This window comes from Octopus sinensis, linkage group LG5 (genome assembly GCF_006345805.1).
Source record: "Octopus sinensis linkage group LG5, ASM634580v1, whole genome shotgun sequence".
Classification (NCBI taxonomy): Eukaryota; Metazoa; Mollusca; class Cephalopoda; order Octopoda; family Octopodidae; genus Octopus; species Octopus sinensis.
The window spans coordinates 108,155,881-108,183,482 of record NC_043001.1 but is presented as its reverse complement, the minus strand read 5'-3'; the positions used below and the strand labels follow the sequence as shown (position 1 = coordinate 108,183,482).

General features: G+C 39.3%; 1 protein-coding gene across 1 annotated transcript; it reads right to left on the bottom strand.

Annotated features, from left to right (window-relative positions):
• Positions 1-11,371: 11,371 nt before the first annotated feature.
• LOC115211978 (tRNA methyltransferase 10 homolog A) lies at positions 11,372-26,911 on the bottom strand. Its single transcript, XM_029780754.2, has 7 exons — positions 26,669-26,911; positions 21,727-21,892; positions 19,529-19,600; positions 17,940-18,011; positions 15,406-15,552; positions 14,536-14,641; positions 11,372-11,737 (listed from the first exon to the last, which is right to left on the bottom strand). Exons 1-7 carry the CDS (start codon positions 26,839-26,841, stop codon positions 11,520-11,522), a joined length of 954 nt encoding a protein of 317 aa, XP_029636614.1. The 5' UTR covers positions 26,842-26,911; the 3' UTR covers positions 11,372-11,519.
• Positions 26,912-27,602: the final 691 nt, after the last annotated feature.

The following is a 27,602-nucleotide window of genomic DNA, read 5'->3' as shown; positions in this document are numbered from 1 at the left end:
CCTCTACACAAATACAATCATTTATAATATTTGTTTAAAAAAACAAATTAACTTGTAGGAAGGCAAAGGAATTATCATTCCCATAAAGTGATATGGGCATCATAAGTCTATTACCTTGCCTTCAACATGCTCCAAGTGTTCAGAGGAAGACTCACAGGTATTGAAAATGTTCATATAATTGAATATGTGTTAAATTGGTTTACTCTGTAAAAATCTGAAAGGCTATAGTCCCCTGCAGAGGCTTATATTTTGTGATATTGCATTTAAAAATGATGTTGGTCTGAAACTGTGAGCCAATAATAGCTAGTTTGTAGTTACCTGAACAGTAGGCTTTGAACGATGTTCTATAAAATCTAGTTCAAACTTAGCTGAGCTGTTGGCTTGAAACTGTGACCAAACAATAACAAGTGCATAGTTAATTGAGATGTTGGCTTCAAACAATTACTCAGTAATTAGCTCAAACTTAGTTGAAATGTTGTCCTGAACCTGTGATCTTAATGCTAGATAGTTCAAAGTTAGTAGTTAGACCAAGAGCGGCTGGTTTTCTCAAAGAGAATGTCTTGAAATCCATAAAAAAAAATTAAAAAACAGAAAGAAAAAATGTACTCAAACCAGTTGTTTTCAACCTGTTTAATATCCAGGTTAGGTCCAAAACCTGGATTTTTTTTAGGGAGCCACACCTAAAACATTTAAAACAAGTCACTCAAGGAAACATTTATTGTATTTAGACTGTTGGAAGAAAGCTTGAAGCTCACATGTGGCCCTGGGGGCCAATGATCTAAGCTCTTCTTAAACACACATTGTTACTTCTACTATTTGCTTATGTATGTGAAAAAAAGAAATCTAAACGATAATAGATTCTACAAAGATTAAAATGCTTTAAAGTTCCAATTTGACGAACAAATCTCCCATAATTCATTTTTGTGGTCTTTGATGTCTCAATTAGTTTTGGTTTCTTGTTAATGTAGACTTCATGGTGAACACATGTTTTTGTTCTATAACGTATGGGTTGTATTTAACTGTGAGTTAGCTATTCAATTTTATCAACTTAAAATCCTCTGTTTTTAAAATTTTGTGTTGCTTTGAAGGAAAGCAACACAACTAACGATTCTTTATTGTTGCCTTTTACCTTTTTCGATTTAAAGATTCAGTTTAAGTTATTAAAAGAAATGGCTAGAATCTATTTTTCTTTTCTTTTCTTGTCAATCCCCTTTGGTAAAAATTTTATTTTTTTTTAGATAATTTCCCCCCTAACATTATGTTTATGTGTCCCCCCCCCCCACAAAGACTAACATGACAAAACTCCCAAGGGATCATTTCCATCTTTCTCTCTTTCTCACTGACTTAGTTGAACTAATTTTTCTTTTTAATCATCATCATCATCACCATCATTTAACGTCCGTTTTCCATGCTAGCATGGGTTGGACAAAAGTTATTTATAAAAGCCTGCAATGTGTCAAGTACAGCAGGAGAAGCTAATTGACGAAGACAACAAAACAACTTTCTTTGTAAATACCAACTGGAATGACTATCACAACTTGTACAAAATATTTAGGATATCGGAACTCTTGATGAAAGAAAATATCGCAAAAAATCAAACAGTGTTGCTCTTTTGCATAAAGAAATATGGTTTGTTATGGATGTAAGTAAATTTCTGAATATATACCTATATGTAAATCTAAAATCTTTTTCCTGACATCCTACACACAGACGTAATCTCAGTGATGTATTGATTCTGTATGTAAGATGAATCGCATAGAAACAAGGTAGACATATAAATATTACCAGAAACCGAATAACATTTCACGGAGACTGTTTGCAGAGTCAGTCTCCTGTGTTTCTTTTTATGGCATTATTTGGGGCTCAAATTAAGAAACTAAACCCCTTCCCTTAAATTTCCGGCTTAATGCCTATATAAGAAATTATTATTACAACTAAAGTATGAGAAATCCTTAATATTATTATTAAAGGGAAGTCGGAGGCGGAATTGGTAAAGTGCTGGAAAAGATGCCTTTCTGAATACTTAACTACATTTCTTCCCTTTCTGAGTTCAGTTCTTATGGGATCAACTATTCCTTTCATTTCTGGGATTATTAATATAAAAATACTAAATTTACTATTTAATCGACTATCCTTGCCTCCCAGATTTGTGCCTATTTAGAAATCCTTAATCCCATTGAAGTCAATTTTATCCTTTTAATACTTCTGGGGTTAATAAGAACCAGTCAACTATTAGGTTCAGTATAATTGGTTGCTCCCTATCCCCAGATTCATGGCTTTTTGTCTAAGAAATCTTTATTATTTTTATCATGGCAGAATCCTTAGCGCATTGGATAGAATGCTTAGTGGCATTTCTGCTGGCTCTTTGTGGCCTGAGTTCAAATCCCACCAAGGTCAACTTTGCTTTTCATCCTTTCAGGATCGATAAAATAAATACCAGTTAAACGCTAGGGTAGATGTAATCAACTTACCCCCCTCCCTCGAAATTGCTGCCCTTGTGCTAAAATTTTAAATTGTTAAATGAAATCTACTGGCTGATAAAATGTGTGAGTACCAGTAGGATACTGGGGTTTGATTCCATCAATTGTTCCTCTTGAGATTTTTGGCTTTATGTCAAAAATCATCATTATTATTATTATGAAGTTTACTGTTTGTTTTTTTGTTTGTTTGTTTGTTTATTTGTTTGTTTGGTGACAACATGGTAAGGTTTTTCCAATTTATCTGGCCCTCATTTACCAGAAATAAACCAAACGATGAACACTCTTTACTCTGACATGATATACTTTACCGGCCTGAACTGGATTCATTATATAATATCTGACTATGAACTGACTGATGTCCCTCACCTCTATGGTAAAATGCAAGACAAAACATAACTCTTTCGAGTTCAAATGACTGAATGATTAAGTAATCAAACTTCAATGTTAAATCTGTACAGTGATTTTAAACAAAAAAACCCAAACTATCATGTTGTATGTATGTATGTTGTATTGCTTAGAAAGTTAAATACTGCTCACTAGAAACTACAAACTTCAAGTTTGTGGCTGGTTTTAAAGAAGATGATGTCTCTAGACAGTGTGTCAAGATTATAAATAATAATAATGGAATTAGTAAAAAAAAATGAAAGAAAAAAAAGCACAAAGATGAACATATTGTTAAACACTGTTGGAGAGTCTTTTTCTGGAAGTTAGCCATTATCTTGTCAGCTGTACACTGTCTCAATTAGCCCAGATCTGGAAGAAGAAAAAAACAACAACAAAACAAACTAAAAAAAACAACAACAAACTGTTCTAATGGTGTAATAATGTAATGAGTAGTCAGATCTCGTGGTTATTAACAGTGATGTCTTATATCGTATATAGGATATATATATATATATACATGCATATATGTATATATATTAGAGTAAAACATGTTTGTATCATTTGTAAATAAAAAGAAATAAAAATGAAAAATACAACAAAAAACATACTACTATAGAAAAATGGTTGAAATGGTGCCTTTCTTTGCATGTATGTAGTGTAATATTCTGTGTTCAGATTTGATCAAATGTTGACATTTTTACACTTTTATTTCCTTTTGTATGTATATACACACATACACACACACACACTCGCACGCACGCACATGCGTCAATTAATGAATAATAAAAGGACAGGAATAGTGCAATAACATTCATAAGCTTACAGCTGTTTCTGCTATAGAAAGCATTACACAAAGCTGAGTGCTTGTGCAACATCTTATACCTTTCTCTGAGCTAGTGAAATGAAATCATCATCATTTAATGTCCGTTGTCCATGGGTTGGATGGTTTGACTGGACTGGCATGCTGGAAGGCTTCGTCAGGATCTGGTCTGATTTGGCATGGTTTTCTATGGCTGATGCCCTTCCTAATGCCAACCACTCTGAGAGTGTAGTGGGTGATTTTTTACATTCCACTAGCATGGGAGCCAGTTAGGCGGTACTAGCATTGATCATGTTCAAATGGTGCTTTTTATGTGCCGCCGGCATGGGGGCCAGTTAGGCAGCACTGGCATCAACCACACGTGAATTGTGCTTTTTGTGTGCCACTGGCACAGACGCCAGTCAGGCAGTACTGGCAATGGCTACGACGATTTCTCTCAACTCAACAGTATATTGCTCGATGATTGAAGACTACTCTTAAATTGGCCGGTTATGTGACACTGGCCTAGGCTACGGCCTCACTTGGCTTGCTGAGTCTTCTCAAGCACAGCATATCTCCAAAGGTCTCAGTCATTTGTCATTGCCTTTGAGAGGCCCAATGTTTGAAGATCGTGCTTCCCACCTCATCCTGGGCCTACCTCTTTCGCTGGTTCCCTGCACTGTTAGGGTGTGGTGCTTCTTTATGCAGCTGTCTTCATTCATACGTAACACATGACCATACTAGCACAGTTGTCTCTCTTGCTCACTACATCTGATGCTTCTTATGTCCAACTTTTCTTTCAGGGTGCTTATACTCTGTTGTGTATGCAAACTGACATTACACATCCAGCGGGGCATACTAACTTCATTACTTTCAAGTTTACCCACGTCTTCAGCAGTCACAGCCCATGTTTTACTGCCATGTAGCATAGCTGTTTGCATACATGCATCAGACAGTCTACCTTTCACTCTGAGTGAGAGGCCCTTTATTACCAGCAGAGGTAGCAGTTCTCTGAACTTTATCCAGGCTATTCTTATTCTAGCAGCTATGCTCTTAGAGCATCCACCCCACTACTGACTTGGTCACCTAGGTAACGGAAGCTATCAACTACTTCTAGTTTTTCTCCCTAGCATGTGATGGAATCTGTTTTCTGTACATCTTTGGTGTTTATTGCCCCTGCGCATCTGTCACACACAAAAACTATCTTCCCAGTCAACCTTCCTTTGATATTGCTGCACCTCTTATGTGTCTATATCTTACACTGGGTACATCTTATGGAGTTTCTACCTACACCTTTACTACAGATTGAGCAGGGCCATCTACCTGAAGGGATTTGTGATTTGTCTGCCTTCCTACTTACTAAGACTTTGATTTTTGCTAGATTGACTCTAAGGCTCTTTGAGTGTAGACCTTGCTTCCACACCTAAAACTTCTTCTCTAGCTCTGGTAGTGACTCAGCTGTTAGAGCAAGGTCATCAGCATAGAGGTGCTCCCAGGGGCACCCTTCTTGAATTCCTGTTATTGCCTGGAGGACTATGATAAGTAGGGAGCTGAGGACTCTTAGTCATCATAGTCTTCCAGGCAATAACAGAGAAATTATATATTTATTTTGGAAAGCATTTAAATAAGAGTGCTTGGCTACTTGCAGCAGAAACATTTGTAAGCTAATGGAGGTCATTACGCAACTCCTGGTCGTTTGTCATTTATTCATTGATATTATGCTATGTATTCTCCTAATGCTGTATTTTCAAGCTTAAATGTTTTGAATTCTAACAATGCCTAAGTGAAATCATTATATATTTATTATTCTTAAACAAGAATTCTTAAACAGACACTTTGAAATTTCAGCCTGTTAAGTCATTATTGGCCTGTAATGCATTGAAGTTAATCTTGGCTTTATATTCTCTCTGTTGATTTAAAATCACTCTTGGGCTCAGTGGAGTGGTAATTAGATTGTAGGGTGGATTGTTATGGAGGGGTGTTTTGGAGAAATTTTTATTGATTAAATTACAAGTCATGCTATTGTTTAGAATTTATTCATGTATGTAGAACTATGCAAGTAGGTGTGAATATTTAGGTGTATCCTTTTAGGTAGGCAGGTATAGGATGGGTTGGTAGTTTTAGTATAGAGTAACCTATCAGATTAATCATCATCGTTTAACATTCGTTGTCCATGCTGGCATGGGTTGGATGGTTTGACCAGGGCTGGTAAGCAGAAAGGCTGCACCTGATTCCAGCCTGATTTGGCATAGTTTTCTATGGCTGGATGCCCTTCCTAATGCCAACCACTCCAAGATTGTAGTGAGTGTTTTTATGTGCCATTTGTGTGACACCAGTATCTACCATGGCTATGATTTCACTTGGCTTGATGGGTCTTCTTCCCTAGCATGACATAATGCCAAAGGTCTCGGTCAATTGTCATTGCCTACATGAGGCCCAACACTAGAAAAGTATATATATATATATATGTATGTATATTTTTGTTACTTTTCATTTGTCTTGCTTGCTTACATTTCTGGTGTTTGCTAAGTTTTCTAGAGAACAATTCTTAGTGGTAAGACCATAGTGGATCTTCTTCTAGCATAAGGGTTTCCACATAGTGGTAAATTCCCTCTTATATGTATTTAATACTATATATATATATATATATATATATATAGGGGGACTGCTCAGTTTTTATTATGGCCAGTAGATATGTACGAATAAGTGGATATCATCAGATTAACAATAGCTGTTCCTTTGTCCTTATCATAGACAATGGGTTTCCCAGAAATGTGTGTCATTGCTTGTGATGGTAGAATAGAGTTTCTGAAAATCTAGGGCCTTCCATAATAGATGGTTAGTGATGGAAGGCTTTCTTTTACTTGTTTCAGTCATTTGATGCGGCCATACTGGAGCACCGCCTTTAGTCAAGCAAATTGACCCCCAGAACTTATTCTTTGAAAGCCTAGTACTTATTCTATCGGTCTCATTTGCTGAACCGCTAAGCTACGGGGACGTAAACTCACCAGCATCGGTTGTCAAGCGATGCCGGGAAGACAAGTACAGACACACAAACACACATACATGTATATATATACGACAGGCTTCTTTCAATTTCCATCTACCAAATCCACTCACAAGGCTTTGGTTGGCCCGAGGCTATAGTAGAAGACACTTGCCCAAGATGCCAAGCAGTAGGACTTAACCAGGAACCATGTGGTTGGTAAGCAAGCTACTTACCACACAGCCACTCCTGTGCCTAGTCATGTCATCATCATCGTTTAACATCTGCTTTCCATGCTGACATTGGTTGGGCAGTTTGACTGACGCGGCAAGCTGGCAGAATCGTTAGCACGCCGGGCGAAATGCCTAGCGGTATTTCGTCTGCATTACGTTGTGAGTTCAAATTCCGCCGAGGTCGACTTTGCCTTTCATCCTTTCGGAGTCGATAAATTAAGTACCAGTTACGCACTGGAGTCGATGTAATCGACTTAATACCTATGTCTGTCCTTGTTTGTCCCCTCTGTGTTTAGCCCCTTGTGGGTAATAAAGAAATAGGTTTGACTGAGAAGTAGCAAGCCAGGAGACATCATCAGGCTCCAATCTGTTCTAGCAAGTTTTCTACAGCTGGATGCCCTTCCTAGTGGGTGCTTTTTACATGCCCCCAGCACGAAGGCCAGTCAGGCGGTCCTGGCATTGACCACGATCAGTTATATCAAATTAGGTAAGTGTATTTTACTGTTTTTTGTTTTGTTTTTTTATGTAGTGGCAAGTGTGAGAATACGTGGCCTAGTGTTTAGGATGTTGCACTCCTGACTGCGAGATCGTTGGTTCAATTCTCAGACTAGACAGTGTTGTGTTGTTGAACAAAATACTTCCTTTCACATTCCTGTGTGACCACTCCAACACTGGACATACAACACACTGTGCAACTGCAGAGGCAACATCCATTTAATGAAAAGGGTGAGCAAGAGATTGCAGGACAGTCTTTCTTTGAACTCAAGCAACCAACTTCAGAATGGTTTGCTTCACCATTGTTCCAAGGTCCTAATCTTGCGCTTTCTCTGCATATTTTGGGCCTGTTTTATTCTTTTGTTTGTTTGTTATTTGACTGTGGCCATGCTGGATTGTCGTTGAACAAACTGATCTCTCTCTCTCTCTTTTTGCTCTTTTACTTGTTTCAGTCAATTTGACTGCGGCCATACTGGAGCACCACCTTTAGTCAAAGAAATCGACCTCAGAACTTATTCTTTGTAAGTCTAGTACTTATTCTATCAGTCTCTTTTGCCAAACCACTAAGTTATGGGGATGTGAACAAGCAGCATCAGTTGTCAAGTGATGTTGGGGGACAAACACAGACACACACACACATATATATATACATATATATATATATATAAATACGGCGGGCTTCTTTTAGTTTCCGTCTACCAAATCCACTCACAAGGCTTTGGTCGGCCCCAGGCTATAGTAGAAGACACTTGCCCAAGGTGCCACACAGTGTGACTGAACCCGGAACCATGTGGTTGGTAAACAAGCTACTTACCATACAGCCACTCCTGCGCATCAGGACTTTGTTTTTTAAAGCTTAGTAGTTATTCTATTGGTCTCTTTTGCTGTATTGCTAAGTTATGGCGACATAAACGCACCAACACCAGTGACCAAGCAGTGAAGGTGGGGGACAAATACAGAGACATAGATATGTACGATGGGTTGACAACCTGAGCCCATTGCTTCTTGAGTCATCATGTCTGTACATATGAAGTAGAAATTAGGTTATGTTTAAAACTCCCCATAGATTAACATAATCCAGTCTGCTTCCTGTTATTGTCAATCATCATCACCATCGTTGCTTAATGTCCGTTTTCCATGCTGGCATGGATTGGACAGTTTGACTGAGGATTAGCAAGCCAGAAGGCTGTACCAGGCTCCATTCTGATATGGCAAGGTTTCTACAGCTGGATGCCCTTCCTAATGCTAACCACTCTGAGAGTGTAGTGGGTGCTTTTATGTGCCACCGGCACAAGGGCCAGCCAGGTGGTACTGGCATCAACCACGCTTGAATGGTGCTTTTCATGTGCCACTGGCACGGGAGCCAGTCAAGGAGCACTGGCAATGACCATGTTCGAATGGTGCTTTTTATGTGCCTCTCGCATGAGACCCGGTCAAGCAACACTGGCAATGACCACGCTCGAATGGTGCTTTATTATTGCTACCAGCACAGGAACCGGTCAAGCAGCACTGGCAATGACCATGCTCAAATGGTGCTTTTTTTTTGGCTACCAGCACGGGAACTGGTCAAGCAGCACTGGCAATGACCATGCTGAAATGGTGCTTTTTATGTGCTACCAGCACTGGCAGCTACCATGCTTGAATGCTGCTTTTTACATGCTACCATCACGAGAGCCGGTTAGGCAGCACTGGTAAAGACCGCACTTGAGTGGTGCTTTTTATGTGCTACCAGCATGGGAGCTGGTCAGGCAGTGTTGGCAACAACCATGCTCGAATGGTACTTTTTATGTGCTACCAGCACAGGACCTGTCACGCAGCACTGGCATCCACCATGCTTGAATGGTGCTTGTTAAGTAAATTCCATATTGAATAATAACTAGTTATGAACTGTAGAGCGAATGTAGGAGTAAGAAGGAAAAACATAATAGCTCCAAAATGCACTTTCTCCCTTATGGTGGTTTGGAACCTTGTGATAACTGTTCAACCACAATGGTTCCCCAGGAAATATATAATAAAGTGTTCTCTGAGGATTTGTTATGCTTGAGCATCCATTGCAAACCAAATATCCATAATGGTGAAGTGCATATAGGAACTATAATATAAATTTAATGTCTATCTTTTATCTGCTGGGGAACCACCTTGGACTTGTACTCGAATGGATTAAGCCCCAGTTACTTCTTTTTATTCTCAGCTTGGTACTTAGTCTATCAGTCAAGCAGTGATGATGATTATAACATTGGGTTGGTGCATAATTATTGCGGCATTTTTTCAACAAAAACATCTTTAAATGATTATTCTGGAGCATATTCACCATCAACTTCAATTACTGCTTCCCATTTGCTTGGCAGACTATCAGACCGTCATTTAAAGATGTTTTTGTTAAATATTCTTATTGTTGAAAAAAGCTGCAATAATTATGCACTAACCCAATATATATATATATAATAATCTTTTCTACTGTAGGCACAAGGCCCAAAATTTTGGGGGAGGTAGGGGGCAGTCAATTAGATCAACCCAGTACGCAACTGGTACTTATTTCATTGACATCAAAAGATGAAAGGCAAAGTCAATCTGAGTGGAATTTCAACTCAGAACGTAATGGCAAGTGAAATACTGTTAAGCATTTCACTTGGTGTGCTAATGTTTATTTCTTTATTGCTCACAAGGTGCTAAACATAGAGGGGACAAACAAAGGGATTAAGTCGATGACATCGACCCCAGTGCATAACTGGTACTTATTTAATCGACCCCGAAAGGATGTCAACGTCGGCGGAATTTGAACTCAGAACGTAACGGCAGATGAAATACCTATTTCTTTACTTCCCGCAAGGGGCCAAACACAGAAAGGACAAACGGATTAAGTCGATTATATCGATCCCAGTGTGTAACTGGTACTTATTTAATCGACCCCGAAAGGATGAAAGGCATGGTCGACCTCGGCGGAATTTGAAGTCAAAACGGCAGATGAAATACCACTAAGCATTTTGCCCGGCGTGCTAACGTTTCTGCCAGCTTATTGCCTTAATTTTATATATTGGGTTGGTGCATAATTATTGTGGCTACTTTTCAACAAATTTTATTCAACAAAATAAATATTTAACAAAAGCATCTTTAAATTATTATTTTGGAGCATATTCACCATCTACTTCAATTACTGCTTCCCATTTGCTTGGCAGACAGTCAGACTGTCATTTAAAGATGTTTATATTAAATATTATTGTTGAATAAAATTTGTTGAAAAAAAACTGCAATAATTATGTACCAATACACACAGGATGGCCTTCTTTCAGTTTTTGTCTACTAAAACCACAAGTATTTGGTCAACCTGAGATTATAGAAGACACTTGCCCAAAATGCCATGCAATGGGACAGAACCCATGTGGTCAGGAACTTATCATACAGCCTTGCCTATATATACAGGGTGGCCCAAAAGTAGGTTTAGTTATTCAACTCTCTCTTTCACATTCATACATTAACATTTTAGATCTTAATTATGAAAAAAATATCATTTAACATCTGTTTTCTATGCTGGCATGGGTTGGACGGTTTGACAGGGGACTGGTGAGCCAGATGGCTGCACCAGGCTCCAATCCAATCTGGCAAAGTTTCTACAACTGGATGCCCTTCCTAGTGCCAACCACTCCGAGAGTGTAGTGGGTGCTTTTTACATTCCACTGGCACAAGGGCCAGTCAAGCTGTACTGGCAACGACCAAGCTCGAATGGTGCTTTTTATGTGCCACCGACACAGGACCAGTCAGCCGGCACTGGTAATGATATGACACATGCTAATTTAGTTAATTGTAAGATAGAAATTTAAATATAACGGAATGTTTTAAAAGAAATTTAAGGTGCCTTTGTGATAACTGTAAACCTACTTTTGGGCCACCTTGTAATTTTGGTAACGGAATCTTGAGAAAGATTTGGATGCTAATCCTATTAGATTGATCTTCTCTCTGGCATAAACGGAATTTCTTACCAATGGACAATACTATGGAGTTTTGATGGACAGTTTATTGTACATAAAATAAATGTCTGTAGATTTTACATAAATGCACAAATTCCTTTAAAATAAGAACAAGCAAAAATAGGCATAAAAATATTTTTTTTTTATACAGAAAAGTATTTTTTATTTTCTTCTAGATTAACTTTTCATCTGAGTTGGTTCTTCATCTTTGGCTGATTCAGAATCAGGCGTTTTATCTGTTTTATCACAATCTGCTTTCATGTTAGCGTCAGCTTCCGTTTCGTCCCTGGAACTTTCATTGGTCAAACACTTGACGCCCTTTCTTCCAGGAATTACTTGGAACAGAGATTTGCTCCAATCTTTAGTCTTGGTATATTGCAGAAGAATCTCAAATACTGTAAAAAAAAAAAAAAAATCTGTTAATCTAATAATATAGAAGGTGCACAAGTTATTAACATCATCAGGTGTAGGAGTGGCTCTGTGGTAAGTAGATTGCTTACAAACCACATGGCTCTGGGTTCAGTCCCACTGCATGGCACCTTGGGCAAGTGTCTTCTACTATAGCCTCGGGCCGACCAAGTCCTTGTGAGTGGATTTGGTAGATGGAAAGAAGCCCGTCGTATATATGTATGTGTGTCTGTGTTTGTCCTCCCAACATCGCTTGACAACCGATGCTGGTGTGTTTATGTCCCCGTAACTTAGTGGTTCAGCAAGAAGAAACCGATAGAATAAGTACTAGGCTTACAAAGAATAAGTCCTGGGGTCGATTTGCTCGACTAAAGGCGGTGCTCCAGCATGGCCACAGTCAAATGACTGAAACAAGTAAAAGAGTATCATCATTTAGCTTCTATTTTCCATGCTGGCATGGGTTGGACAGTTTGACAGGAACTGGTAAAGTCTGGAGATGGTTTTAACAGCTGGATGCCCTTCCTAGAAACAATGCCAAAACGGACACTGGAACTTGGTGTGGCTCCTGCTTGGCCATTCCAGCTCTTGTCAAACTGTCCAACCCATGCCAGCATGGAAAACAGACGTTGAATGATAATGATGATGATGATAAAGATTATAATAGTTTAGCTTTCACAAATTATATAAATGCTTAGTGTTGTTCAATTTCCTTATTTCAATGTGTTTAAGTAATGAAAGAGGAAAACCTCTTGAATAAAGTTCTATACTCTAGGGATCTCCTGAAATAAAGCTTGGCACTTTGTTCCAAACAGCTTGTGTCATCACCATCATCGTTTAATGTCTGCTTCCCATGCTAGCATGGGTTGGACGGTTTGACTGAGGTCTGGAGAGCCAGCCTGATCTGGCAGTGTTTCTACAGCTGGATGTCCTTCCTAACACCAACCACCCAGAGAGAGTAGTGGGTGCTCTTTGTGCCACTGGCACAGAAGCCAGTCAGGCAGGCCTGGCATTGATCACGTTCGGATAGTGCTTTTTACATGCCACTGGTACAGGAGCCAGTCAGGTACTGGCATCGGCCATGTTCAGATGGTGCTTTTTACGTGCCACTGGCACGGGGGCCAGTCAGTCGGTCCTGAATATACAATTTAGTATTCTGTTCCCAAACCAATGAAGCACTGCACCATTTTACATTCAATATGGATAGTTCCATCGAAAATGGAATAATTCTATTAAGAATGAGAATAAGAAATACAGTATTTTCTGCTTTATTTATGTACCACAAAAAATAAACAGATTTTTGTGTTTATCGTTCCATTCATTATCAATGTATTCACTAAGTTTATATATTATTTATTTCCATAAATCATATTACATAGTGAATAAAATGAGATAACACAAAAATCTGTTTATTATTTGTGATAAATAATTAAAGCAAAACAGTATTTTTCATTCTCATTTTGAATGGAATTATTCTTATATTGAATGTGAAAAGGCATAGTTTTGAACACTTGCCATTAATCTGTAAAGATAGAATCAACTACAACATCAAATGGAAGATCCTTTCTAGAAAGGGACCTTTTATTAATGGGTCACAAAAGATGTTACTCTTTAATCTTTACTCTTTTACTCGTTTCAGTCATTTGACTGTAGCCATGCTGGAGCACTGCTTTTAGTCGAGTAAATTGACCCCAGGAGTTATTCCTTGGAAGCCTAGTACTTATCCTATCAGGCCCTCTTGCTGAACCGCTAAGTTATGGGGGACGTAAAGACACTAGCATCAGTTGTCAAGTGATGTTGGGAGGAAAAACAGACACACAAACATATACACACATGTACATATATACATACACATACATACATACACACATATATACATATACACACATACATACATACGCACACATACATACGGACATGCACACGCACACATACACACACACGCACATGCACACATACACACACACGCACATGCACACACACGCACATATACACACACATACATATACAGACATGCACACATACATGCACATACATACACACACACATATATACACATGCATACAAACACACACACACATGCATACACATACGCACATGCACGCACACATGCATACACATACACACACACACACACACAGGCGTAGGAGTGGCTGTGTGGTAAGGCGCTTGCTTACCAACCACATGGTTCCGGGTTCAGTCCCACTGCGTGGCACCTTGGGCAAGTGTCTTCTACTATAGTCTCAGGCCAACCAAAGCCTTGTGAGTGGATTTGGCAGACGGAGACTGAAAGAAGCCTGTCGTATATATATATATGTGTGTCTGTCCCCCTAGCATTGCTTGACAACTGATGCTGGTGTGTTTATGTCCCCGTAACTTAGCAGTTCGGCAAGAGAGACTGATAGAATAAGTACTGGGCTTACAAAGAATAAGTCCCGGGGTCGAGTTGCTCGATTAAAGGCGGTGCTCCAGCATGGCTGCAGTCAAATGACTGAAAAGAGTAAAAGAGTATACATACATACACACACACATACATATATACATACACACACATATATACATACATACACACACACACACATATATATATATATGACAGGCTTCTTTCGGTTTCTGCCTACCAAATCCACTCACAAGGCTTTGGTCTGCCCAAGGCTATAGAAGACACTTGCCCAAGGTGCCATGCAGTGTGACTGAACCAGGAACCATGTGGAAAGCGGACGTTAAACGACGATGATGATGAATGTAAAGTGGGTTCAGTAAAGGACTAACGTAGGGCTAGACGTACCGTGGTTCACTGTGAGCACCTTCCTGGACTTCATTTCTAAATACTGTGATATGGGGAGTTGGGCATGAGAGATGTCGGCGTCCACTGCCAGACGATGGCAAAGACCCTGGAACAAAATAACAAATTGTGAAAAAGTTAACTGAGACACACAAACAAAACAAAAAACTATAATGTAAATAAAAACTCCATCCAACTTTTATAGTCCTGTCCCAAGTAATGACTGCAAAATGAAACATTGGTGAAAATGAGGATATTTCTATGAAATGCCATATTTTCTGGAATACAAGTCAACATAGTAAGAATGTTTGATTGTTTACATTTACACACTATCTTATCAAATCCTGCTGATGAGCTAAACTCTTCTCCTCATAGTCTTTCTGTTTAATAAGGCGGCGAGCTGGCAGACACGTTAGCACGCCAGGCGAAATGATTAGCGGTATTTCGTCTGTCGTTACATTCTGAGTTGAAATTCCCCTGAGGTCGACTTTGCCTTTCATCCTTTTGGGGTCGATAAACAAAGTACCAGTTTTGCACAGGGGTTGATGTAATCAACTTAATCCCTTTGTCTGTCCTTGTTTGTCCCCTCTATGTTTAGCGCCTTGTGGGCAATAAAGAAATATATATTCTTTCTTTTTAATCCTTGATACACACACACACAAATATATGTATATACATATATACACACATGATAGTCTTCCTTCAGTTTCTGTCTGCCTAATTCATTCACAAGGCTTTTATCAGACTAAGGCTAGAGAAGACTACATTTGCCTGAAAACTATGGGATATAAGAAAAGGGGGAAAAAATGCCTGTCCATCAGCCGAGGCAAGAATCAAGATAGATCAATGTCATGGAAAGTACTGTTCCCTTACCTTATAATGGTTGTGGTCCACAAGACCTCCGATCACATAGACTTTGTCTTCTTGAAGGTCATCTAAGACATTGTCTGATTCACTAGACAAATAAATAAGAGAGCTTTTGTCAAACAATTCACTGTACTTTTCAGGAGAGAAGTTCACCTAAAAAAAAAAAAGTAAACAATTTTTAATTTTTTTCCACTTTTGCATTTTTGTTTTTGAAATAGACTGCTTTTGGTAACAATCGTAGTTATGGCCAGTGCCAGTGACACGTAAAAGGCAGCACTACACTTGAAGTGGCTGACATTAGGAAGGGCACCCAGCTGTGGAAACCAAGCCAAAATCAGACTGGAACCTGGTATAGCTCTCTGGCTTACCGGTTTCGGCCAAACTGTCTAACCCAGAAATGGGGAACCTGTGGCCTCCCAGTGCAGCCATGTGCATCCATCAGTATATTTTCTTTCTGTTTTGACATTGAAAATTTTTTGTCTAAAATCATTATATGCCCTAAACTTACAATACACATAAATGAAAGGAATGTTGCATTTATATGTGATGTCAAAACAAAATGAGTAAAACATTTCACTGCAACGCAAAAATAAATGTATTTATTTAAGGTGGCAAAGAAGTTGGGCATTTCAAAAAAATATTGTCGTTTTTCAGGATCCTTTTGGCTCAATCAAAACTTCCAGAAGAACACTTTCCTCAGCTTACAAAGGTAATGAGTGAAAATGAAGATATCTATGAATCTTTTGAAGAATATATGTCAGTTTTAGAATCATTAATAGAAGACTATAATAAAAGATACAATGATTTTGAAAAACATAACTTGCTTTCCAGCCTCACCTAGTTAATGTATCAGAGTTACAAATGGAGCTTATTGAAATGTCTGAAGGTAATATCCTGAAATCTCTGTTTGACTAGAGGGGAAATCCAATTGAAATTTGGAAAAATGTGATAGAATATCTTTGTCTTCATGAACATGCATGCTGACTAATTCCCTACTTTTCTTCAACATACCATTGTGAATCTACATTCCCATACTGGACGCAAATCAAGAATTCGCCGAGAACACAATTGAGAGGTGAACATTTGGAGGACCAATTGAAACTAAGAACTGTTATGGTAGAGCCTGATACCAAAATGCTTTCTCAAAAAAAAAAAAAAAAAATCAAAGAAGTTATTAATTAATATAAAAAGTACTTAATTGCCCAAATAAAATACTTGAAAATGTCTTGCTTTCGATATTATTCATTTACTTATCATTTGTATAAAAGTAATCATTGTTTAACATCCGTTTTCCATGCTGGCATGGGTTGGACGGTTTGACTGAGGTATGGAGAGCCAGCAGCTGCACCAGGCTCTAATCTGATCTGGCAATGTAGCTGGATGCCCTTCCTAGTGCCAACCACTCTGAAAGTGTAGTAGGTGCTTTTTATGTGCCATCAGCACAAGAACTAGTCTGGCAGGCCTGGCATCGATCACTTCAATATTTCTTTTTAGGTCTTTTAATTACATTTGCTAAGATCGACCTAAATCAACTGAAGTTGAGGTTTATTTTTTCCATTAACTTCTTAAAAAAAAATAAAGAAACAACAGAAAATGTAAAGGTGAAGAAGACTCAAGTTGATGTAAGTTTGAGGTAAGAAATTTCTGAATATATCATTAACTTAGGAGCGCCATCTACGGGAAAACTAAGTTCTAAGTGACCACAAATGAAAATAGTAATTTCAAAGTAAGTACATTGTAACTTTAGCAAAACTCAAATTTACTTGATTAAAATTAAGGAATGTATCTTCACAAAGCGATACAGTAAAGAAATTTTTTTTTTATCAAAGTCAAGCATTTACAGAACAGTGACAAGGGTTATTTCCCTTGTATAGCTTTATTAACAATTGTGAATAGTGAGTTCCAAGGACTTGGCTCAATCCATAGAGATTAATTTCATTAAAGAATACAAAAAGAATAATTTTAGACAATATAACAGTCATGGAAAAATTGTAGACTGCAGGACTTTCTGAATGGCTTGCATACCGAAAACTGTTGCCATCAACATTCTTTTCGAACCTGTCTGTAGCAGGGATTCGAAACCGAATCTCTAGATACACTGACAGATATTATGAGCCAACCACAGTAGTTTCATTTGATCGGTCCATTAAGCAACCAAACAGTGTTAAACCATTGCTTGATTCAATTTTCTAGTATCTTCTCTTTGTGCCTTATATAAAGCTGTTTTTAGTGCCAAAACTCTTTACAGAATGTTAAAAACAGACGACCCCTTCACACATCTCACCAGGCAGAGGTGATTGAGTGAAATGTGCTTCCATTCTGGACAGGGACATTTGCACAGAGATCTCCAAGTTCTTGGACAGACACAACCAAACATACACACATTATGTCATAAGTAACTTCTTCTGACACAGTGCAGTTTTCCCATTTCTCCCCAGATGTCATTATTGCTATAAGGTGCTTATCACATAGATACCTCTAAAAATTAAAAAAAAAGAAAAAGAAACACAAGAAACAAATCAATAATCGTGTTGGCTTACATCCCATCTGCTGCAGTCACCGATGTTGTCTAATCTTTCCTGAGTCTTGCCACTGCATCCACAAATGTAGAGCTGTAAGAGAGAGAATAACCAAATGAGAATGTTAGGAATGAACTGTTTTCATGTCTCTACAAAACAGCTGAATTCTTCTTCATCATCATCATCTTCGTTTAACGTCCGTTCTCCATGCTAGCATGGGTTGGACAGTTCGACCGGTGTCTAAGAAGCCAGGAGGCTGCACCAGGCTCCAGTCTGATCAGACAGTGTTTCTACAGCTGGATGCCCTTCCTAACGCCAACCACTCGGTGAATGTAGTGGGTGCTTTTTACGTGCCACCTGCACAGGTGCCAGGCGAGGCTGGCAACGGCCAGTCGGATTGGTGCATTTTACATGCCACCGGCACAGAAGCTAGTCAAGGCGGCGCTGGCATCGGCCACGATTCGGATGGTGCTTTTTACGTGCCACCGGCACGGAAGCCAGTCAAGGCGGCACTGGCATCAGCCACGATTCGGATGGTGCTTTTTACGTGCCACCGGCACAGAAGCCAGTCTAGGTGGCGCTGGCATCGGCCACGTTCAGATGGTGCTTTTTACGTGCCACAGCAGCTTCTTTGAGTGTTTGTTTAAGGAAGAAGAAGTCTGCGGAAGAAAAGCCTTTGTCATTTAAGAAGTCGGTATCAAAATAACAACTGCCATTGGTAAGGCCCACATGATGAGGAAAGGCGATATGCAGCAGATTGGGAGGGTCGTAAGGAGGCACCAGAAAAGGAAGCATATGAGAAATAGTAACAAGGAAGACTGCGACACTGATAAGCTTGTCTCCCAACCAGATGGTCCAGAGTTCAGTCCCACTGCGTGGCATCTTGAGCTGGTGCCTTTTGTAATTTCAGGTCAACCAAAGCCTTGTAAATGGATTTGGTAGATGGAGACTGTAAGAAGCTGGTCGTGTGTGTGTGTGTGTGTGTATATATGTATGTGTGTGTGTGTGTGGAGGTGCAATGGCCCAGTGGTTAGGGCAGTGGACTTGCAGTCGTAGGATTGCGGTTTCAATTCCCAGACCGGGCGCTGTGAGTGTTTATTGAGCAAAAACACCTAAAGCGCCACGAGGCTCTGGCAGGGGGCGGTGGCGATCCTAGCAGTACTCTTTTGCCACAAGTTTCTCTCACTCTTTCTTCTGTTGGCCTGCACGTGTAGCCAGCAGGGTGGCATCATTTGAAGGCTAAAACAATGTGAAGCGCATTGTGACCAGCGATGCCTAGCAACATGTGATAGCCTGGTCGGTCACGGTGATATATATATATATACATATATTTTTATATATATATATATATATATATATATATATATAGCTATGAGTGTTTTTGTCTCACACGACCACTTAACAACCAGTGTTTGTGTGTTTACATTCCTGTAGCTTAGCGGTTTGGCAAAAGCAACTGATAGAATAAGTATCAAGTTTAAAAAGAAAAAAAAAAAAGGCAAGTACTGGGGTCACTTCATTCGACTAAAAATTCAAGGCGGTGCCCAAGCATGGCCGCAGTCTAATGATGCCTGAAACGAGTAAATGACCCTTAACGATTGTGACATTACCTGAAGAGGGTTCTCAGCACGTCGGTTCAGTGAGTAGCAGCTCTGTAACTGCTTCACAAGCTTCATGACATCCTGGAATTGAACGAAACAAATACGAATATAGGAAAATGCACAATTTCAGGAACCAAGGATTTTTAGCTGATTATAAGAGTAACTAGCAGCTAAGCCCGGTTTCACTCGGTCTGTTTGGATGGTGTGGTTGTGATCGTTTTCGGTTAGGCATAATCTATAACAGCGTTTCTCAACCATATAATTTTGAGTCCCCTGTTTCGATTGGAGCCTCCAGCTGTTGGAAACTTTCCCTACCCCACCCCGTCAGAAAACAGCTTTTACGCAATTGGTTGTTTTAATGGCAGAAGAAAGAGGGGGAATTCCATTAGAACAAGTTTTAATCGATTTTCTCGGTAAGTATGTGGGCTGAGTAAAAAATACAAACTGCATTCCAATCTATGCAGCCGTCTTCACATGTGTGCCATTTTTCACGTGAATCCACCCAGCCATTTGGCTGTGAACCTCAAGACAAGAAAGAATACAACGATCGCCCATGTCTAATTTATATTATAGATTAGAAATTGGTAGGAGCAGACAACAGGGTTATTACATCACCACCGTATCACTGTCCACTTGCCTGTGGTTGTATGGGTCAGATAGAATTTCATCAAGGCAGATCTTCTACAGTGAGTCGCCCTCCCTGTTGCATATCATTACCTGTTTCAAAGGAAGGTAATATTTCCCCAAGACCGGACATGTTTTCATGGAAGATTGGATATGAAAGACATTGTTAGCAAGGAGATAGCAACGCATGCATATGTATACACCAGGGACAAACCTCCTAGGTAGGCAGTGCCTACTTTGAATAAAATAGATCGATAGCAACATTTTCCTTTTATGACAAAATGTGCACCTAATTCAATAAAATTATGAAGCCTACTCTGATTACTGTGAAGGTGCATGGCTCAGTGGTTAGAACGTCGAGCTTACAATCGTGAGGTTGTGAGCTTGAATCCCGGACCGGGCTGCGTGTTGTGTTCTTGAGCAAGATGCTTTATTTCACGTTGCTCCAGTTCACTCAGCTGTAGAAATGAGTTGCGACGTCACAGGTGCCAAGCTGTATTGGCCCCTTTACCTTTCCCTTCAAAAACACTGGTAGCATAGAGAGAAGAGGCCGGTATGCATGGGCGACTGCTGGACTTCCAAACACAACCTGCCATGGACTTGTGCCTGGGAGGGTAATTTTCTAGGTGCAATCCCATGGTCTGTGTCGTGACCGAAGGGGGTCTCAGACTCTGATTACTATGCATAATTCGCCTCTGCTTTTCAATCCCAGTATGCATGGTACTACTGTAGTACACGTGCTACGTACATTCCTAAAACACTGTTTTCTTTACATGCATGGAAACGACTTTTATCACCATCGTCATCATCATCGCTTAATGTCTGCTTTCCATGCTGGCATGGGTTGGCTGGTTTGACTGAGGACTGGTAGGCACGCGGCTGCAACAGGCTCCAGTCTGATCAGGCAAGGTTTCTACAGCTGGATGTCCTTCCTAACGTCAACCACTCCAAGAGTGTAACGGGTGCTTTTAACATGCCACTAGCATGGGGGCCAGTCAGGCAGCACTGGCATCGATCACGCACAAATGGTGCATTTTACGTGCCACCAGCACAGGCACCATCATTTAACCCTTTAGTGTTTAAACCGGTCATATCCGGCCCAAATAATCTACCTGTTTTCTGTTAAAACTGCCCAGATTTGGTATCGCACACCAACCTATAATGTCAATCTAAAAACAGGTGATAACATCATCGAAATCTTAAAGCTACGAAATAATGCATGATTAGCTTAAAACAATATGAATGAATAAATACTATTATCATTATCATCATCATCGTTTAACGTCCACTTTCCATGCTAGCATGGGTTGGACGATTTTGACTGAGGGCTGGCGAACCAGATGGCTGCACCAGGCTCTTGACAGAATAATCTGAATGCTAAAGGGTTAATGTCCATCTCCAATATTGGCATGGATTAGACAGCTTGATATAATCCAAAGAGCCAGCAGACCATGCCAAGCTCCAATGTTTGCTTTGACTTTCTTAATCCCTTTCTTAATGCCAACCGCCAACGCTAACCACCAATGACTAAATTAGAATTATAACACTAATAATATTGGAAAGATAATATTAGCAAGACCTACCTTTTCAGACATGTAACTATCAAATGAACAGTCAATGACAACTTTCATTTGACATTTGGATTGTTTCATGGAATTTTGTTTCAAAGCTTTTCTCGAGGGACCAACATCGAGCCCCTTCTCAACGGCTTCTGCTTTACGTTTCTTCTTTTTCAGTCGTTCATGTTTCCTGAAAATATATTTAACAAAAATAAATGGAACTGTATCTGCCTTAAACATTTAAACTAGCCATTTTTATTACAGATTACTTCTGCCTTTATAGCATGTAAAGAAAACAGTGTTGTAGGAATGTACGCAGCATGTGTACTACAGCAGTACCTATTGTGCCACCTGACTGGCACTCATGCTTGTAGAATGTAAAAAGCACCAATTGAATGTGGTCGATGCCAGTGCCACCTGATTGGTACCCGTGCCAGTGACACGTAAAAAGCACCATTCAAACATGATCGATGCCAGTGGCATGTGAAAAGCATCATTCAAACATGGTAGAGGCCAGTGCCACCTAACCGGCCCCCAAGCTGGTGGCACATAAAAAGCACCCACTACACTCTTGGAGTGGTGTTAGGAAGGGCATCCAGCTGCAGAAACTCTGCCAGATCAGATTGGAGCCTGGTGCAGCCTCCTGGCTTGCCAGACCTCACTCAAACCGTCCAACCCATGCCAGCATGGAAAGTGGACATTAAACAATGATGATGAAGGGCAGTGTAAAACAGAATAGGGGTAGAGATATGGGCAAGAGTGGATGGGTAGGTAGATATTAAAGGAGTGACAGATGGTTAGAGATGGCGATAGAGGAGAAGAATGCAGGAAGTGGTGAATACCATTTGGGAAGGCGGAGGAAATATAATTGGGTCAGATGGGAGGAGGTGATTAGTGAGAAGACAAAAGAAAAAGGGGGCGTGGGTGGAGAGTAACAATATAATAATACTGGAGATTGATGAATAAATGGATCTGCATGTGTGTGTGTGTGTGTATGCAAGTCTGGTCTTGATATTTGCTCACTGATTGTAAACAAAGCCACCATTCATATAAAATGGCATCATTTGTCAGAAATCATCTGTTAAAATATGTCCAGCTACTGAGCTGTACATATTTAACCCTTTAGCATTTAAACCAGCCATATCCAGCCAAAATTTCCATATGTTTTATGTTCAAACAGACCAGATTCAGGCTCTCACACCTACCCCACAATGTTATTCAACATTAAACAAGCACATCATTGAAATCTCAAGGAAGAGAGATAATGCATAATTAATTCAAAACAATATGAATAAATTAACATTACATTTGGTAAAATAACCTGAACACTAAAGGGTTAAATGATTAGGGCAGATATTATCTTCTGCTGGGAGGCAGGAAGGGGATTTGTAACAGAAAGAGCATCTGGCCATAGAAAGTCTATCTAAACAACCCTTGTCTGACCCAATCAAGTTCATTTAATTACAGCAATGTTGCTAATGTATGTTAATGTTATGTAACTTCTAATTTATCCTAATTAACATTCATGCCATCATTATAAATTTTTTTTTTGTTTTACTATAAAGTAATAATAGGCATAGGTTTTGGGTTCAGTTCCACTGCATGGCACCTTGAGCAAGTGTCTTCTAGTATAGCCCTGGGCTGACCATAGCCTTGTGAGATAGAAACTGAAGGAAGCCTGTGTGTATATGTGTACGTGTGTGTTTGTGAGTGTGTGTATATGCTTATGTCTCCTTGTCCAGTAATTGTATATGTATTTCATTACTACCCACAAGGGGCTAAACACAGAGGGAACAAACAAGGACAGACAAACAGATTAAGTCGATTATATCGACCCCAGTGCGTAACTGGTATTTATTTAATCGACCCCGAAAGGATGAAAGGCAAAGTCGACCTCGGCGGAATTCGAACTCAGAACGTAACAGCAGACGAAATACCGCTAAACATTTCGCCCGGCGTGCTAACGATCTTGCCAGCTCACCACTCTGAATATGTATATGATTGTCACCATCATACAAGCAGTGTTATTTTCAATATGCTGCAAAAAACATATCAGGCCATGGTGAAATATTACCTTGCTTGGAAACAGGTGGTGGTTGGCAGCTGGAAGTGCATTTGATAGTAGAAAATCTGCCTCAATAAACTCTGTCCAATTCATGCAAGCAAGAAAAAGAGGATGCTAATGATAATAACACTAACAAAGACCACCAAGTGTGTCTTTTACTAAGAAACCATCCGAATGTGGCCGATGCCAGTGCCGCCTGACTGGCTCCTGTGCTGTAAAAATACTGCTAGATCAGATTGGAGCCTCGTGCAGCCTCCTGGCTTGCCAGCCCCTAGTCAAACCGTCCAACAATGATGATGATGATTTCATGAAGATTCAGCAATTAATTCTAGAAGATCAAACGATCATATTAATTGCTATTTCTGCTTTATTGTTTGTGTTCATTCATCTTTAGATACAGTTTTATTGTATTTGTATTGAATGACAATAAACTGGAATGTTGCTTGTCTTCTCAAATGAGGACAACACTAATACACCCACATACACACATCTGTACACATATTCTAGCGAAAATAAATTCCATATCTGGCCAAAGATTCCATTAAAAAATTTTTTTCTTCAACTACTATGCTATTCTCAATTTTGCAGTCAAATTAAAAACATTTCCCAAGCTAAGCTGGAAGTAAATGTCTAACTCTGTGTAGCATAACTGACATTTGTAACTTACTTTCAAAAACAGCAACGAGAATCTGTATTTTAATATAATTCTCAATAGCTGAGTTGACTTCAAGTAATTTTATGCTCAACTTCCATAAAGGACAAGCATACCACCAGTAAGTTCTGCATTTCCTCAAAGTTATATAAATGTTAGGCTGATAAAATTCCTCTGTTAAGGTTGCATGTTAACATGATATATAATCATTACCATCGTTTTTAACCCTTTTGTTACCAACCAGGCTTAAACCAGCTCTGGCTCTGTAGTACAAATGTCTTGTTTTCATAAGTTTTGAATTAAAATCTTCCACCAAACCTTAGTCACAATTTATGTTCCTAAAAACGAGCTCAATGATAATTAAGTTATTTTACTAATTTCTTTGTTATATTTAAAGTAATTGAAAGAAACACAGAGCATCTCAAAATAAATACAGTAGCGTTAATGCCTGCTTTTCTATGCTTGCATCGGTGAGATGGAGTTCATTGAAGAAAAAAATAGCCATTTTCTTCAAGTTTAAAATGCGACAAGGAACAAGCACAAACACATACACACAGAGGAACAAGCATGCACTGATATTTTATTGATCTTGGTTAGATGAAAGGCAAAGTCAATATAAACTGGACATGAATATTCACTACAAGGCAACCAGTGGTTTATTGATTTCATAAAAAAGAATAATAATAATCCTTTCTACTTTAAGCACAAGGCCTGAAATTTTTGGAGAAGGGACTAGTTGATTACATCAACCCCAGTGTCTCACTGGTACTTAATTTATCGACCCTGAAAGGATGAAAGGCAAAGTCAACCATGGCAGAATCTCTCTCTTTTACTTGTTTCAGTCATTTGACTGTGACAATGCTGGAGCACCACCTTTAGTTGAGCAAATCGACCCCAGGACTTATTCTTTGGAAGCGTAGTACTTATTCTATTGGTCTCTTTTGTCGAACCGCTAAGTTACTGGGAAGTAAACACACCAGCATCGGTTGTCAAGCGATGTTGAGGGGACAAACACAGACACATATATATATACATATATACGACAGACTTCTTTCAGTTTCCATCTACCAAATCTTTTTGGTCGGCCCGAGGCTTAGTAGAAGACACTTGCCCAAGGTGCCACGCAGTGGAACTGAACCTGGAACCATGTGGTTCGTAAGCAAGCTACTTATCACACAGCCAATCCTACGCCTATAACAATTTTTTTTTGCAAGTTTCAGCAGAAGTCCTTTTTATATTTTTGATTTTTTTTTTAGGTAAGCAGTTTAACAATTAAGGACTTCTAAATATCAGATTGGTACAATAGTATTTTTGCTCGTGATTTCGAAAGTGGTATATTTGGAAGGGTCAGTCAACTACATCGACCCCAAAAAGATGAAAAGCAAAGTCGACCTGGGTGAAACCAGATGTCAGACGAAATGCCGGTGAGCAACAGATGACGGTGACATTACAAGGAAGAATTACAAAAACTGCAGATAATAATTACAATAACGTTTGAGGGACATAAAAATTACGAATTACAAAATAGTTGGGGGATAGCAGCTGTATTAAGTACGACAGAAAATAACACTTCTCCCGATGAGCAAATAAGGGAGACCTAACGTGATAGAAATAGTAAATAACTTTCAAATCACAAATATTTTAAGCAAAGGAAAAACACATTGAGTATTGAAGCCCAAGACACCTTTAAAAAAAAAAAAAAAAAAAAAAGAAGAACGGGTATATCACAAATAGAATTCATTTAATTACATTTCTGCTGGACAAGGGTTGAACCCGTGGACATGTTTACAAAGTCAGAGAACAGCACAGCTCCCATGACTTTCGGAAACATTTTTTCACGCAAAGAGTTGCTGAAGCATGGAACAAACTGCCAGCATCAGTTGTTAGTTGTCGGAGTACTGCATCCTTCAAAACTTCCATGCTTCCTGAGGCCAACACTACACCTGATTTTCTCCCCCTCCATACACACGCAAGCATCTACCTGACTCGTACACTGTTCACTTCCCAGGCATTTGTACATTACTGCATATGCTTTATACGCACTTTCGACAAGTTGTGGGGCACCTGAGCACTGTATACGATAATTTCATTATATATTATTTTAAGCAAAGGAAGAACACATTGAGTATTGAGGTAGAAGACACATTAAAAAGTAAAAAGGACGGGTATATGACAAATAGAATACATTTAATTACAATTCTGCTGGACCAAGGGGCTGACTTAATATGACTTAAATGACAAAAACTTACCGTTTTTCTTTCTTTACCAATAACCATCTCTCACGTTTCTTTAATTTCCGAAGTTGATTCTTCGACAAACCATTTATTTCCTGAGATTCATCTTTTTTAATTTCTTCTTCTGCCGGAGAATCCCCCATCTCTTCCTCCTCTTCCGTCTGCTTGTCTTCGCAGGACATGTCCATTTCTCTCTCCACGACTTGCTAATTACAAACACCGCGTGGAACAATTGTCACGTGCTTTCGTCTTCGACAATAACACAGCCTTCATGCAAAGGTGGGGGATTTAACTTTACTCTCCACATAAAGGTTGTAGGCCGGCAGAAAACGTGGTGGATGTGAGTTACGTCCCTTGAATTTCCAATTTGATTTCTTGCCAGCTTTCAACTTTCTGTTGCTATCTTTTGCTATATTTTATTTGCTAAAATAAAATACCAGTTAAATATTGGACTTAGTATAATCGACTTCATCTCTAATGTAAATCTGAAACCTAGAACTGAATCCTCGTACTAGTGTTTGAAATCAGCATTCTAAGAATTATATTTCACGAGAAAACTAAAAAAGAAAACTGACTTCATATGGGGTATATATTTCGTTATTGCCCACAAGGGGCTAAACACAGAGGGGACAAACAAGGACAGACAAAGGGATTAAGTCGATTACATCGACCCCAGTGCGTAATTGGTACTTAATTTATCGACCCCGAAAGGATGAAGGGCAAAGTCGACCTCGGCGGAATTTGAACTCAGAACGTAACGACAGACGAAATACCTATTTCTTTACTACCCACAGAGGGGTTGAACGAGGAGAGAAAAAAAGGATTAAATCGATTACATATATATATATAAAGCATCGGGCGTACTGATGGCGGATTTCAGAAATCATCGAAGTTTTGAAGGATGTAGTGTCTCGAACAGCGAATGACTAATGCTTCAACAATTCTAAGC